The sequence below is a fragment of the Pteropus medius genome, unplaced genomic scaffold, assembly GCF_902729225.1.
Source record: "Pteropus medius unplaced genomic scaffold, Ma_sr-lr_union100, whole genome shotgun sequence".
Lineage (NCBI taxonomy): Eukaryota > Metazoa > Chordata > Mammalia > Chiroptera > Pteropodidae > Pteropus > Pteropus medius.
This window is the reverse complement of record NW_024354503.1, coordinates 2983331-2999650: the sequence shown is the minus strand read 5'-3', so window position 1 is coordinate 2999650 and position 16320 is coordinate 2983331. Positions and strand designations below refer to the sequence as shown.

Below are 16320 nucleotides of genomic sequence, written 5' to 3'. Positions count from 1 at the left end.
CAGAACCTGCTCCACCATCACCAGCCCTGTGATCTTGAGCAAATTACCTAAACTCTCTGAGTCTCAGTTTCTTCATCTGTAAAATGAGAACAATACCTCATAGGGATGCTATGAGGATTATGAGTTAAGATTTATAAGCCTTCAGAACTGAGACTGACATAGTAAATAAATAAAAGTCCAGACCCTGACATTCAAGCTGTGTGCCTTCAGGCATATCATTGAACTACTGCTGGCCTCGGTTCTTTTGCCTGTAAAATGGAGCTAATTATGACTTCCTCAAAGGACTGGTGATAATTTAAGTGGATTTGGGGTGTGAACGTGCTTGCTTTGCTACTATTTGCTACTATTGTTTTTTGGATTTGCCTTTGGGGGTAGAAATGATCATGGGGCAGCGGGATGGGTTAGGTTAGAAAGTGAAAAATTATTCTTCTCCACAGGCCAGGAGGAGGTACCTGAGAATTCAGCCCCACTCCTCCCCGTTCTCCCCCATGCAGAATCACAAAGACTGACAGTGTCCAGAAACTTTCCTGGAAAGAAATTGGAAGTAGTCTTTTAACTATTCCGAAAACCTTTCCGAGTTCAATTCAATAATCAATTCTTGTGCTTCTACTCTGCTATGGGCATTGGGTGTGAAGATAAAGAAGAAAAGGAGCATCTTAAATCTGGTAGAGAGGATAGAACAGAAAAACAACAGTCATTACAATGAGAAATGATGATGACAGATTGAAATTCCTAACAGGAAGTAGGGAGCAGGGTCAGAATCAGCTTCTGAGCAATGGGTGGTATGAGCTGTCTACACCACCTGGACTTCAAAGACTGAGTGTCTTGCTTATTTCAGAAGAATTCTGAGTCTTACTTTTCAACATGAGTAATTGATCTGGATTCTTGATTTCACTGTCCCAAGTTTCAATTCTGTTAGTCTGAAGAGTTAAAATATAGCCATTCTTATTGATGTTGTTTGAGATTGTGTGTGTAGGGGAGGCGTGGTGCACAGCATTGTCAGTGACTTGGGCATCTGAGAAACTTGCGTTTGAGGGCAGGCTTTTTTTTCCTGGTGGAAGAAGTGGAGAGAAGCACCCCAGGCAGCAGAGAATAGCATGGGCAAACAGGGAGAGCAGAGAGGCCAGAAAAACTGTGTGTGTAATCGGAGCCTAGGGTCCTCGTGTGAAGAGGGCTGCAGGTCAGAGGGGCTGGGGGATGGGGTGGCCAGGCCACAGTGGGGAACTACTTGCCAGACCTTAAGCTAGAGATTAACAGGTCAGATGTGGGTTTTAAAGAGTTCCAGCTGGCAAAAGAAGGAATACATCAATAGTCACAGGAATTGTAGCTGGTGCTTCCCCAAGCTCCTTTGGGCATCTCTGTTGGAACTTGAATCCAACCGATTGCCCTCCTGCAATATGAGGCCACCACTACAGGACCAACATCTGTGAAAAACATCTCCAGGTTCTGGAAACATCTGGGAAGAATCTGGCCAATCTGGTAGCCCTGGCCTTCCCAGCAGGGCTGCATCTTTCACATCCTTTTTCTCCTCCCCAAGCTTATAGGGGGTTAACTTGTTGACTAAAATAGACAGCCTGGCTGGCTTTTCGCAGGTGCCGGAGTTCACCTCTAGATGGCAGCCTTAACCCTTAAACCCCATCAGCTTCCACCAAACGGCCAGAGAGAAGAGAAAAGGAAATAAGAAAGATGCGTCCCTACTCTCTCAGGTAAGCCTCATTATCTCTATTTTACAGTTGAGAAACCTGAGCCTCTGAAGGGTGAAGCCACCTGTCCAAAGTCACATAGATAGGCAGGCACAGTGGAACTCCGCTTCTCTGACCTCGGTTTCCTTATCGGTGAAATGCAACTGACTCACCCCTGGCAACATTAATCTGCTTTCCATCTCAAATTTGCCTATTCTGGACATTTCTCATAAATGTAATCATACAGTAAGTGGCATTTTGTGTCTGGTTCCTTTCACTCAGCGTAATGTTTTCAGGGTTCATCCATGTTGTAGCATGTATCAGTGCTTCATTTCTTTTTATGGTTGAATAATATTCCACTGTATGGATACACCACATGTTTATCCATTCATCCGTTAATGGACATTTGGGCTATTTCTACTTTTTGGTTTTTACGAATAGTGCTACTATGAACATTCACGTACATGTTTTTGTGTGAACATTTGTTGTCAGTTTTCTTGGGTCTCTATCTAGGAGTGCAATTCCTGGATCATCCGGTAACTCTGTGTATAAATAGAGGAACTGCCGAACTGTTTTCCAAAGCGGCTGCACCAATTTACATTCCCACTAGTGATATGTGAGGGTTTCAATTTCTCCACATCCTGGCCAACACTTTTTGATTCTAGCCATCCCAGTGGGTGTGAATCTCGTTGTGGTTTTGATTTTCATTTTCTTAATGACTAATGATGTTGAGCATCTTTTAATGTACTTATTTGATCTCTCTATGTCTTCTTTGGAGAATTGTCCAGCTGGAATGGAAGTTTGCTTTGGGGTGCTTTTCCAGGGCTTTTAGGTCTTGCTGGAACAGGGGCTTCCTCCTTTACCAGCTGTGCAACCTCAGGCAAGTCACTTAAGGTCCCCCATGCCTCACTTCTTCATCTGGGATACGGGACTATGAATAGTGCTGCTATGAACTAATCATAGTCCCGTATCCCAGATGAAGAAGTGAGGCATGGGGGACATTATCTAGTTGTGGGGCGCACTCTTTCCATGCCCAACAATGTCTGCAGCACTACTGAGAGAGGAGAGCAGGCATCTGATAGGGTGCAGGGGAAAGGCTTGCAGAGATGACCAACTCAGCCAGTTAAAGCCCATTCCTAACTGCCCTCTCTCCCCCTTCCAGGACTCTCCAGCTCTCATCTGTTAATTCATAGCTTGCCAACCAACTAATATCCTTCTTTATCTCTGTAGCTGTGTAGGAATAACAAGACTGTATGAAACTGCTTGTTATGTTACAATCAGGGCTCAGCCTTTGGATAGGAATTCGCTGAGTAGGTGCTGGCATTAATAAGTGTTGCTTCCTACTTATAGCCTCAATGTACCATCTCTTTATTTGAGAATCTTATAACAGTGCTGATAATGCCAAGGTCGCAAAACAAACGACCTGTAAGACCAGTGGTCTGGAAATTCCTCCCCTCTTACAGCTCCCCTTCCCATCCTGAGTCATGAAGCAAACGTGAAACCTCAGACAAAGGAATTGTGCGCCCCTTGCATGGACACTGAAAGGGTATATAAGCTGTAAGAAATCTAACCAAGGAGAGATCGTGCTTTGGGTCTGTTGAAAGCTCCACGCTCTCCACCAGCATTAAATTCTCCTTCCTCTAACAAAGTCGTCTGAGTGTCCATTTTCCTCCATTGGGTGTTGCTTCTTGCAACACTAGGACCCTGGTTCATTGGCAGAACGTATTCTCCTTTACGTGGGGTACTGGGGTTAAGTTCTTTGTTCAAAATGGCTCACTGCCTTGGGAAACAGAGAGCTGAATTCTGATCCTGGTTTCAACTTTAATCAACTCTTGGTTAAGTCCCTTTATATGTTTGAACCTCAGTTTCCGCATTTGTCCAAATCGTACTTATGTTATAGGGTAGTTTCAACATAATAATACATGTAAAGTGCCTGGCCAGGTGCTTTACACTGAGAAAGTGCCTGGGAAATATGAGCTGTTATCACCATCTTCACTGACTACAGCCCTACTATGTGCCTGGCACTCTCAGGGAGGAGGGGACAAAGGTGAAGAGAGAGCCTGGGTCCTGCTTCTGGTTTTTCAAAGGTATGTTAACCTAAATACACAAGAACAATAGACAAGGCTGGCTTAAAACCCTTCACTAAAGAAGTTATATGCCTGGGGCGTGGCTTCCACTATGACCTGCCCAGTTAGGAATCTATGATCAGATCACCCTGTGAGGTTACTTTCCATAGAATCCCTTTTTTTTTCAATTCACGGGCATGAATGAAAAACTGCAAGTATTTCAGTTCGATTCTATGTGAGAGCCCCGTCTGGTTCATGTCACAAACTTCAGCCTAAGTACCCATTATGCATGCTCCTTATAGGATTTTATATCCAACACCTTATTAATCCACACAGTAAATAGAAAGGTCACTTTTGCCATTTCCATTTCAAAGATGAGGAAATTGAGGCTCTAGTACGTCGGTGGCCTGATCAAGAGTACAATGCTAGGGGTGGATGAGGTAGGAATTCAAGTTCAAGAAGACAGACTGCAGATCTGTGCCCCACACCTTTTATAGGAATTAGTTCCCAGGCAGTGAAACTCTAAAGCCAGCCACAGCTGCCCGAAACTCAACCACAGAGAGCTGGCTCCCACCCCCTTGCTGGCTCCCTTCTTTCCTCTCAGCCCCGCCCTGCCACCCCCATTTCCCTTCCTGGCCCTGGGGCCCTGCTCCTTCCCCAAACCTGCTCTGCCACAGTTCCTTCCAGGTTCCCACTTCTGTAAAATGGGGATAAAAAGAGTGTCTGTCTCAAGGGGGTGCTGTGAAGATCAGGGGAGATGCCCAAGAGATCGGAGCCCAGCACACAGTAGGTTCTCATATATGTTAACTATCATCATCACCACCACCATTTCAATAGTGTCTATGAAGTCCTGTGAAATAGGCTGAGTGGAAGCATTATCCTTATTTGATTGAGAGGTGGAGGAGCAGTTCCTCCAGGGTCACTCAGCTAGGAACTGGAGAGTGGGACTTGAATCGGGGCCTCCTTGCCACTCTTTGCCGGAAAGATGAGTGAATTATATAATGAATATTTATTACCCACCTTCTGCATGCAAAGCCCGGCCCTAGATGTTGAGGGGCATTCAGAAAGAGATACCACCCGATCCCTTGAGAGAGCTTAGAACCTAACTGATAAACAAGACATGAAAATAAAGCCTTGTTTGTTGAGGCAGAACACGCTAAGGATCCAAAGAGTGTAAGAGGCACTTTGGTAAAGCGGAGGCAGGCGAGGAAAGCTTCGCGGAGGAGGTGAGGTTTAAGCTGGGCCTTGAAGGACCAGTGAAATATGTCGACTGGAATGATGAATGGGTCTATATACTGGAGATAAGGCCAGAGATATAACCACGGCTGCCATTTCTTGAGGTTCCTCATGAACCAGGCTCTATGCCAAGAGCTTTACATGTATTATCTCCTGAGATTTCCCCAGAATCCTATGAGGTAGGTGTTAATAGGGATGAGAAAACCTAGGCTCAGAGAATTTACGAAACTTGCTTGGGGTCACACAGCTAGTAAAGTGATAGGGCCTGGGTTTAAACCCAAGGCTGTCTGTTACAAAGTCTGGGCTTTTAATCACCATGTATTACTGCCACCTCAGCCTCACTATCTGAGGATGAGGACCAGATATTAAGCTGGAGACTGACTTTGAAGGGCTTTAAACGACAGGCTCAGACATGCAAAAAATCGCATAGCACCAGGCAAGAATCAGCAGACTCGGAATTTAGCAGCAGCTTCTAGCAGTTCTGTCATTCACTAGCCAAGGTCACTTCTCTGAGCCTTGGCATCTGTAAACTGGAGAGAAGAGGAATGTAAATGTCAATGATGATGAAGATTTTGAATGTGGGAGGGAGGCTCTTGTGACAAAAGGATTGTTTAGGACAAACCTGGAGATATTCAAATATTTACTGAGTGTTGGGCTCTGGGAATACAACTGTGAACAAAACAGAGCTCTGCATCTCTCACCCATACCTGCGAGGAGTAGGGCACAGCTTGGGAGAATTGGGGAGGAACCTTTTCCTTGAACAAACAGGGGATCAGGAGCTGGCCTGTCCCAGGTTGGAATGCCAGTTCTCAAATCAACAGATCTCTCTGTGTGACCTGGAGCAGGTTACCTAGCTTCTCTGACTCCATCTTCACCACGAAGATCTTCATTCTTCTTCCTAAGATTGTTGGATTAAATTAAATAAAACAACACGTGTAATCATCGAGCATTGTGCTTGGCATATTATCGGCACTCAATAGATATTGGTATCTCCCTAGTAAGAGGTATAAATGGTAGGCTCCACCCCTCGCCCACCTGCCAAGGAATAGAATAGGTTCCTGGCTTTCATTTTTGTGGGAAAAAGGATAGAAATGTATATATGTTAGCTGAGCAACCATGCCAACTAACAAAAGACCCTGCCTGAAGCCTGGATAATGTACTGCTGGATCCGGACTCTGCGCCAAAACGTTTCCCCTCACCCCTAGGGAATTCGGACCCATTCCCCAGAGCGCTCCGTACTATTCAGCTGCCTCTGCTCTGTACGGGAACCACCCTATCAATCCGTTTCGCGGGTGACAGCGGGTGTGGCGGCCCCTTTAAGCGGCAAAGCTCGTGTTGCAATCGCCGCCAGGGGGAGGTGTCCTTTCCGAGGGGTGGAGCCTATGCATGTTGCAGCGACCAACGGAAGCGCAGCATTTTCCGCGGGAGATCCGAATTTCGCGGCACGCAGTTTGGCGCTAAAAAAAAAAGGTAAAAAAAAAAAAGGCAGAGAAAGGCTTGGGAACTAAAGAGCAAGGCGAGAGGCAGTCGGTGCAATCGGCCCCTCACCCTCGTCCGAGCGCATCGCGTCTCCGTCGAGCCTGCGGTCACCCCAGAGACTCCCTGCCCGGAGCGGGCTGGACCCCAAGCTCAGAGGCCTTCAGGGGCGTGGGGTCCTCCCGGGTCGCGGCCGCCGTTGGGGCGGGGCAGCCCCTGGCACTGCTGCCGCCGCTGCCGCCGTGCGATCTCAAAGCGAGAATCTTCAAGCGCTGCTCGGCTCGGCGGCAGGCCAGGAGGGGAGGGTCCGGCCTTTTCCCGCAGGCGTCCATTGGCGGCTTCCCCAGGCCTCCGCGCCATGCCGCCCGCCGTGTGAGCCGCCGCGGGCTCCGGAGCTCGCAGGTGCCAGCGGGCACTCCAGGGGAGGGGGCTCTGCATTCGCCATGCTGCGAGGGCCCCGGGCCCTGGCTCCGGCCGCTGGACCACCCCTGAAGGGGCTTCCTGCGATGAGCCCCACCGAGCTGTGGCCTCCCGGCCTCGGCAGCCCCCAGCTCTACCCGGTCACCACTACCTACTACACCCCGCTGTACCCACAGATTGTGCCTCCCGCTGCAGCGCCCGGCACCTGCCTGGACGCCACCCCCCACGGACCGGAGGGCCAAGCTGTGCGATGCGTGCCGGCTGGGCGGCTGCCGGTAATTCTGGGGACCCCCCAACTACTTCCCCCTGTGCTTTCTGAGTGTGGGAAAGGAGGGAGGGGAGCCTGGGACCCAGTTTGAGTGAAGCAGGTCGAGTTTGGGGAGGGAAAAGGGGAACTTTCAGCTTCCAGAACAACCCACTGCCCCAATATCTGAGTAGAAAAGGCCTTCATTTTCAGAATTGAAATAACCTTAGCCACTGGAACGGAGTGGAATAAGCACTGGATTGGGAGTATGGAGACCCGACCTCCTACCCCCAGTGCACCCTGTGACCTTGGGGAAGTCCAGGGAGCCAACTTTGCTGTCATTCATTCATTCTTCATTCATTGTTTGGCCCAGCTACTGAGACCTGCTCTTGTGCTGGCACAGAGACGGTGTGGAGACTTTAAAATGGAAGATGGTCTCAGGTCCAGTCTGGCTTGGATAGACTCCAAATTTTCCATCCAGCCAGCTCCTTCCCAATTATCTTCCCTAGGTCCTCCCCCAGGCCCAGTCTTCCCTCTCAGACAGCCAGTAGCAGGTGCAAGTTGGGGGCAGCTCCCTGGAGTTCCTGTTCTGATTGACTGTTTTCCTCCTCAAGCCCTCAGGCCTGTTGCTGGGGAGGACCCAAAGTGTAGTGGCACTAGGCGCAGGGTATGTTTCGTGAGAGTAGAATTCCTGGATGGAGCCCATGAGAATCTAAACCGTTCTGTGGGGGTGGAGTGGGAAAAGCCCTAGGGGGTTGGGGGTGGTTGCTGGAGAGCCTGGTTTCTGGTCTTAACTGCCACTGATTCACTGTGTCCTTGGACAAGTCTTGGCCCCAGTCTGGGCTTCAGTTTCATTTTCTTCATTTTCCTGCTTTTAGCTGTCTGCTTGTGTGTATGGAGTATCTGTAAGGCTAACTCATCTCAGATCACTTCCAGCTCCAGGGAAAGGCGACAGGGGTGTTTGAGGTTTACTTAGTCATGAGTGGCGAATAAATTCAGGTACAGGGATAAGACTACCCCCCTAGAGGTATCTGGTCAGACCTGTGTCAGTCAACAGGCGCAGACCCCCAGCCATTTCTGGATGCGGGCAGAGCCCCCACTGCCTGCTCCTGGAATCATGCTTTGCCCATGTCCAAGGCTTTAACCTTCCCAGAGCCCTTTCCTGCATGTTATTTCCAGCTAGGAGGAAGGAGGCAGGAGAGCTAGTCCCATTCTACAGGTCAAGCAGCCAAGGATAACAGACTGAGTATCCATCTTGTGTTCAGCATTTTACAGCCTGAAACTGTTTTGAACCCTGTGAAGTAGATGGCATTAGTAGCTGTATGTTGCAGGGGGAAACTGAGGCTCAGAGAGGGAATGCGACCCGTCCAAGGTCATACAGGGAGATGTATGACCCATAGGCACGTGATCATTAGTCTCTTCTCTGCAACCTTGACTTTCTCCAGAACTGCCTGACTTAGGAGCTGGGTGCCCCTCCCACCCCCCCGGAAGGGGCTCAGTGGCTGGCCCGGTCTCCTCTGGCCAGCTGCTTTCAGGCACCCAGGCGGAGCTTCAGTAACAGCTGTGGCTTTGAACTGCTTTCCTCCCAGAGGAGCCCAAGTGCATCTGTTTGTACCTCCCTCCCAGAGGGACTCAGTGATCACAGCAAGAATGGCTCTCTTTTACTAAACGCCTCTCATGTGCCAGGCACTGCTTGGCACTCTTCACATTCGTTATCTTGGTCAAAAAGCCTGGGATGAGGCATCTTACAGATGAGGTAACTGAGCAGAGACGTGAAGTCACTTGTCCAGGTCACAACCCAAAAGGTGGAAGAGTCTCCTTGCATCAGACCACCCTAAAGGCCTAGTGAGCCCAGAGCCCCTTCTCTTGTCAGCCCCCAGATGCCCGGTCTCCCATCCCCATGGGCAGGCCTTGGCCCCCTGCTTACTCATTTTACCCGGGTGTGACCTGGAGAGGCTCCAAACCCAACCCTGGGTGTGGCCGCTCACTTTGTGGCCAGGCTGCAAAGTGCAGAGTGAGCAGGATTTGTCAACAAACTGCTGTTTAAAGGGACCTCAGGCACTGCCTGGGGATGGCAACTAAGTTCAATGGCAGAATGAAGGCCAGAGCCCTGGTCTCCTCACCCCTTGTCTAGTACTGTTTCCACCACTCTCTGGAGAAGGCTTGGGCACTCTTTTTTGAGTTTCTACTCCAGCCAGGCACACTGCATCATTGTCTTTCATCCCTGCAGGAACCTGTGAAGAGGGTGAGATTCTGCACAGTTCTCTTTTCCTTTTAACTTATCTTTATTTTCCAAATTTCCTCTGAGAACCATGAAAGAAATGAACATTTTAATGAACAACTCAACAACGTGGGTGGGTCGGATGAGGAAATGTAGGCTCAGAGAGACAAGGCAGCAAATCCCAGGTGGCCCAGTGGCACAGCGAGGGTCTGGAAGCGAGGCTCTCAGCACCTGACACTTGTTCCACCATCTAACATGGGGCTTAGGAGGCCTGGCTCCACTCCCTGTGTGACCTTGGGCAAGTCACTTCCCCTTCTTCAAGCCCCAGTTTCCTCACCTTGCTGCCTGTGGAGGGATTGTGTCTGGTGGGCTCTGGCCCTCTCCCTTCTGGGGCTACCTGAGGAAGTGAGAAGGGCCCGATCATTTGCTTAGACCTTCCATATGCCTTGGGCTAAGCTCTTCTACATCAGGATTGGCTGGGTGGCCTCAAATATTAACCAGGTTTTTAAGAAACAGCCAAAGGGACTGTCTAAGATGGTCCAGGTTAGAGCCAAGCTGGCCTGAGTGTGGTCCCAGACCTTTGCTCTCGACACATCCCCATCTTTTCAGCTTGCCTCTGAGCTTCCTCCTTGCCGGTGCCCCTGGCCCTTTAGTGATAGCAGCTCCCTTGCATGAGCAAAGCTCTTTGCCGTACTGTCTCTCTGAATCCTCAACAGAAGTTTAGCAGATTATCCCCATTTTACAGGTGGAGCTCAAGAGGTCAACTGACTTGCCCAGCTCACCCAGCTAAGAAGTGGGGTGGGAACTCAGATGGATCTGATTCCAAGGCCTGTGCTCAGCCTCTCTTTGGTCTTCATCCTCCTGTGCTTGTCCTTTGCCACTTCTGTTCTGCAGGCTCAGGCCCATCCACAAGCTGACCTTTCTTTGAGCAGTGCCCAAAGGTGTCAGATGTTCTTGATGGCGGGTGGGGGCCCTTTGCTGCTTAGGGCCTCTGAGAGTGCAGGATAAAAGTGAGGGAGGGTGAGAGAAGGGAGGGGGCTGGTACGTGTGCTAAAGTGATGGGGGCAGGTGGGTGTAGCCAGGCTTTGGCCCAAATTCTAGCAAATTCTGGGGGAATGTGTGTGGGATGGAGCTGAGTCAGCCTTGTATGTGGCTTTGGAATCAGACCCGAGTTCAAATTATGGCTCTGCTTTTGTCTGTGTGACCTTGGGCACACGGCTTAACTTCTCTGAGACTCTACTTCTCATCGGCCAAGAGAGATTGCCAGTACTGATGTTCCAGGACTGATGAGCACGAGAGGCCCAGCACAGGTACTCGGTTCAAGGTCCTACCCTCCTCCCCATTCTTCAGGTAGTGAGGTTCTTCCTGGTGTGTTCTATGAACTCAGCAGGGGCTGGCTCCTGTTGGGTGGGGGAGGTAAATGGGACTGGGGAAATTCTGGGTTGCCCCAGCTCTGCCTTAGCCTGACTTCCCTTCTTCTCCCTGCCCTTGGCAGTCCTTTTGAGGAATGAAGGATTCTGGGATCAATAACCTCAATCGGGCTTGATAAAGGCCTTGGAGCTCACCATTAATTCAGCTGTAAAATGGGGCTTGGTAGTATTGGGATGATTCAGTGAGGCGATGAATATTGAGGCTTGTCCCAAGGCATGTGGAAGGTCTCAGCGAATGATTGGGTCTTTCTCTAACGATAAGATGGGGTTAGAGCAGGTCACCTTCCCTAGAATCTAGGAAGTCACCTAGATTTTGCTGGGAGGTTAGAGAAGAAATATTCCAGAGAGACTTCAAGAGGAATGAGCAGGGAGTTGTTTGGATCGCGTCCAGGTCTGGGTAGGTGTGGAGGAGAGACATATCATATCTAGGCTCCTCAAACCAAGGAGCAGGGCCCCTCAAATCAGTCCAGGAAGACTTCCTGGAGGAGGTTGGGGGAGCAGTGCAGAGGAGAGCTGACAGCAGGAAGAACTGCCATCACCTCCTACACCTGTCAGCCCAGCTGTGCTCAGCAGCGGTTAGAAGTCTCAGCCCTGCCGAGCATGACCTCACCACCAAAGGTTAAAATAGGCCTCTCTGTCCCAACCAGGGTAGGGGTGACTGGGGGAAGGGGAGAGGAAGAAAATGGGCTCAGCGACCCCCAGAAGGGTGTGTCAAGAGGCTGAGATTGGATTCTAGGGAAGGGACCCTGTACTTCCTGAATACCACTGTGTGCTGAGCTCTTTACAGAAGTTATCTCCTTGAATCCTTGATGGAGCTATTTTCTGCCCCATTTTACAGAAGAGGAAACAGGCTCCTAGATGTGGAGCATTTCCCCAAGTCACACAGTAAGCCTGTGAAGGAGCTGGGAGACGCAAGCCCAGGTTTCTGACCCCTGTGCCCTAGCCCTGCCCAGCCCTAACCAGGAGAGAGGCCCCTTCCGGGCTAGTGCAGCTTCTGGGCCTAATTGGGGCCGGGTGGCAATGGGGTGGAGAGGAACAGATGGGTCTGTGGTTTGATTTCCCCAGCAGGTGTTTCCCAAGCTTGGCGGGAACAAGGAGGGGGAGCAGGGGAACCTCAGCTGCTTATCCTTAAGACACAGGGGAAGGATTCATTGTCTGCCCCTCTCTGCAAAGAAAGCATGGCAAATGGAGTCTATTCAGGAGGCCCTGGGGCCCTCGAGCTGGAACCCGAACATGGAGGTGGGGGGTGTTTGTATTGCTTCCCGATGTGGGCACCTCCCTGGGGTGTGGCACTGATCCAGGAAGTCCCGTGGGCCTGGGCGGATGCCCAGACCCACCCTGATAAGGGCCAGCTGTGGAGCTGTGATGGGCACTCAGTCTGGCTGGGCCAGCTGCTTCTGAGGGGAGGCCTCTCCTCAGTCTGATGTGGTTTAGGCCCCACCCAATCCTTCCTGCCTGCATCATCCTCTGCATGGGAGTGAGGGGGGCAGTACAGATGTAGAAGTGACCTTGGGGCCTGTTATTAAGGAACCCTGAGCTCTTGGCCAGACTGGCTTTGGTAGGGTCTCAAGTGCCTCTGCCTCAGGATGGAAGTGTTGTGTGCCTCTCAGAAAATAGGACTTCCTTTCCCTGAAAGCTCACTTTTCAGGTCATTGATATTTCCTTACCAAGTATAGTGATGTTTTACCAGGACTGATGATAAACTGAGGCAGGAGGTAGCTGCTGGTGACTTCAGTGCTTTGGCTCCAGGTTGCAGAAAGGCTGAAGGAGGAATGATTCTCAAACTCTGCCTCTCTTCCCTCTCTCTCTAAGGCCAAAAGGAAGCTGGACCTGGAGGGGATCGGGAGGCCTGCGGTCCTGGAATTTCGGACTCCCAAGGGGAAGTGCATTAGAGTGGATGGCCTCCCCAGCCCCCACAGTAAGCCGTGCTGATGAGACCTCTGGGGAGGGCTCAGGAAACTGAGGGTGGGGTAGGCAGGGGCAGAGGGCAGCAGCCCTGCTCAAATCATCAGGAGTAATATTTGTAGTATACTTCCCGGTTTATAGAACAGTTTCCTGTGTGTTCTCTCACTGGATCCCGCCAGGTAGGTAGGATTGCCCATCTTTTACTGATGAGGCAACTTAAGACTCAGCTTGAGTGGCTGGCCCAGGGTTACACTGCTAGTACGCAGAGTCAGGACTAGAATCTAGTCTTATACTCCTTTTCTCACACCACACACCACTCTTGTGATCTAAGTGTGATGACCAACAATTTATTTGGGAGCTTACTATTTGAAAAAAGTTATTATATTTAGTTCAATATGACCTTTTCTAAAAGAGAGAATCCAGCTCATAGAGGAGCAGGGTCATTCTCGTACATGCAGACAAAAGGCTAAAAGATGCAGAGAAGCGAAGCTTGGATTCATCCAACCTATGCCACCTCAGAGTTCTTTAAGATCCAGAGGCTGCCCAGGTGGTGACTTCCTAAAGCTAAGTAGGAGGAAATTTCTGCTTCTTGAAATTTTCAGTCAATATTCTGGTTAGAGTGGGAGTTTCAGTACCTGTGTTAGGGAGAATAGCTAATTCTGGGGATCAGAGACCTCATGAAGAAGGTATGTGACTGGATTGGAAGCATGACAGTCAGGAATTTGGGGGTCCAGGCAGGGCTGTGCCCTGACCTGACTCATTCTTCTTCTTTGAACCTTACTTATCTCATCTTCAAAACGGGGTAGAGCTAGGTCAAGAATAGCAAGAAAGTTTCCTTTCCACTTGTTTGGGAGAGGCTGCCCAGAGCTCTTTATCGAAGGATCCTAAGTGCCCCGATCAGTTAGTAATGTCTGCCACGGGTGCAAAAGTTGAAAAACCAGTCTGTGTGCCAAGTACTTGTCATCTATATGTTAGGGGATTTTAAAGTCCCCATTCTAGAGGAATCTGAAGCTCTCTAAAACTTAGTTTTCTGAACTAGTTTGGCCACTAACATGCTATATGACTTGCAGGTCACTTGATTGCAAAAGTCTACTTGTGGTTTAAGATGTTGCAGCTGAGATGTGGTCTTGTGACATCAGCTTCATTAAGAAAGAGGCTGTTTTCATGAACCTGCCTTATTTGATATTGTAGAACTGATTCCTCTCAGATAACCATTGGGCTACAGATGGAAAGAAAAGGCAAGTCTATAAAAATGTTCTTAAATCCAAGCTCTTCATTCCCTCCCGACCTCAATTCCAAATTCCTGACATAACTGGTAGGATGGGGTAATGGTTAAGAAAGAAGACCCTGGAGCCAGACTGTCTGGATTTAAATCCCAGCTTTGCCACTTTCTAGCTGAGCTGAGCAAATTAACCTGTCTGTGCCTCAGTATTCTCATCTATAAAGTGAAGATGGTCATACACCAAACTTATAGGGTATTGTAAGGATTAGTTTTGTCGTATATGGGAAAGTGTTTAGAACAGTGACGTACACACAGGAAACTTCTTATTGGTGGTGATATGGCTGCCCTAAGCTGTGGTGGAAAGGTGCTCTAAACCAGGAGTCAGGACACTTGGTTTTCAGCCCTGACACTGGCCTTTGACTGTGAGACCTTAAGCAAATCACATTTCTTCTCTAGATGTCAGGGTTCCTGTTTGGATAATGGTGGTGAATGACCCCTGCCTCACAGTGCTCTGTAACTGGAAAGTGGGTGCTCATGTGCAGGGTGGTACTTAATGGGTCCAGGTCAGTGGAGGAGGCTCCCTCCCCAGGCTGGCCCTCTCTGACCAGTGGACGGGGCCCCTTTTCTCCTCAGCCCCCAAATCCCCCGGGGAGAAGACTCGGTATGATACGTCGCTGGGGCTGCTCACCAAGAAGTTCATTTACCTCCTGAGAGAGTCCAAGGATGGGGTCCTGGACCTGAACTGGGCTGCTGAGGTGCTGGATGTGCAGAAGCGGCGCATCTATGACATCACCAATGTGCTAGAGGGCATCCAGCTCATCCGGAAGAAGGCCAAGAACAACATCCAGTGGGTGTAAGTGCCTGGGCTGGGGCGGATAGCACCAATGGGAGCAAGTGCTGGGGGCCAGAGCCTGGAACAATATTGAGTGGGTGTGAATGTCAGGGGCGGAGCTGAGAGCAACATCCAATGGGCACAAGTGCTGGGGGCGGAGCCAATGTATTTAAGAGCAGGGCAGAAGAGCAGGTGTATATGCTTGGGTGACGTTAAGAGAGCATGGCCCGAGCAAGGCAGAGAATGATTTCTAGGCTGTGTAAAGGCCTAGAAGGACTCCATCTCTTGAGCCAGGGTCCCAGGATTCCCCTTTTATAGTTCAGGAAAGTCCCCTGAAAGTTGAGTGGTAATAACCCAGACTCCATCCAGCTCTGAGATATGAGTACTCCAGACACTTCTCCTCACTCCTACAAGGTCTTAAAGAGCAGACCTTCGGCCCCAGGCATGAACTCTTAAGAGAACCCAGGCAAGGGTCAGGACTGAGGTCACTCCAGCTCCCTACTACTTGGAGGAGGCTAGGGCATAGTGTGGAAAGAGCTGAAAGCCTCCCAAAGTGAGGTCATGGCCTGACTTGTTTCTTTTGTCTAGTAACCCCCATACTCCAAGTCCCAGTCCCTGGCAGCTCCGTGGGTGCTAGACAGGACCTCTGATTTGCACAACCCAGGAGGAACACGTAGACCATGCGAGTGGCCTCATCCCGGGGTTTTGCACCATCTGTGCAGTTCTGCACAGCAGCCCTGGGGCTGGAGTGCCTAGGTGTGGACTGAGACCGACACTGGGGGGCTGCTCTGTTCCCAGAAGCAGGGGAATGTTTGAAGACCCGACCCGGCCTGGGAAGCAGCAGCAGCTGGGGCAGGAGCTGAAGGAGCTGATGAGCATGGAGCAGGCCTTGGACGAGCTCATCCAGAGCTGCTCTCTGAACTTCACACAACTGACCGAGGACAAGGCCAACAAGAGATATCCTCTTTGGTTGGGAGAAGGGGTCAGGGAGCAGGGGCCTGTTACATACTCATATCTATCCAGAGCTGATGCAGTACCTCCATACAGGGACTAACTCATCTTCTGAGTCTGGCATATCTATTTTTTTCTTTCTTGGTGGCTTTTCTACTTGAGTCTATCGAAGTTACTTTCTCATTATAAAAGTGAGACAAGTACGTTTGTTTAAATCTTGAAAATGGAGAAAAGAACGAAATAGCTGCCACCTTAACACAGCCATTGTCCTTTATGCACAGGGTGTATGTTGCTTAAACTCAGTGTGTGACTGCTGTACAAAACATTTTATATCCTGTTTTTCTCTAGTCGGTGTATTGCCATAGACATTTTTTATGTTATAAATCATTCCTAACTATATGGCTGATTCACATGAAATTATTGATATTGGACCACTTTTAATCTGCAATCTCATGGTTTAACTTCGTATTTAAAATGGGTTGAGAATATCCTACTCAGACTCCCCTCCGGTTTGCTGATAAGGCCTAGAATTGACATTTAGATGGATTTCTAGATTTCCGCTTTTATAAAACAACAAAACGATGAATGCCTTTGCATACAGGACATTTTCCTTTTTTTTTTTTTTTTTTTTTTTT

General features: G+C 49.6%; 1 protein-coding gene across 1 annotated transcript; it reads left to right on the top strand.

The window, feature by feature from the left end:
• The first annotated feature begins 4170 nt into the window (after positions 1-4170).
• LOC120596257 (transcription factor E2F2-like) lies at positions 4171-16303 on the top strand. Its single transcript, XM_039854822.1, has 7 exons — positions 4171-4188; positions 6190-6243; positions 6455-6862; positions 7057-7155; positions 12588-12693; positions 14536-14755; positions 15533-16303. Exons 1-7 carry the CDS (start codon positions 4171-4173, stop codon positions 15786-15788), a joined length of 1161 nt encoding a protein of 386 aa, XP_039710756.1. The 3' UTR covers positions 15789-16303.
• Positions 16304-16320: the final 17 nt, after the last annotated feature.

Bases quoted from the DNA above. Each gene is read 5' to 3' on its own strand.
- LOC120596257 (XM_039854822.1), top strand. The intron at 7,156-12,587 runs GTAATTCTGGGG...TCTCTCTCTAAG, and splicing joins TGCCGGCTGGGCGGCTGCCG to GCCAAAAGGAAGCTGGACCT. The intron at 14,756-15,532 runs GTAAGTGCCTGG...CTCTGTTCCCAG, and splicing joins AAGAACAACATCCAGTGGGT to AAGCAGGGGAATGTTTGAAG.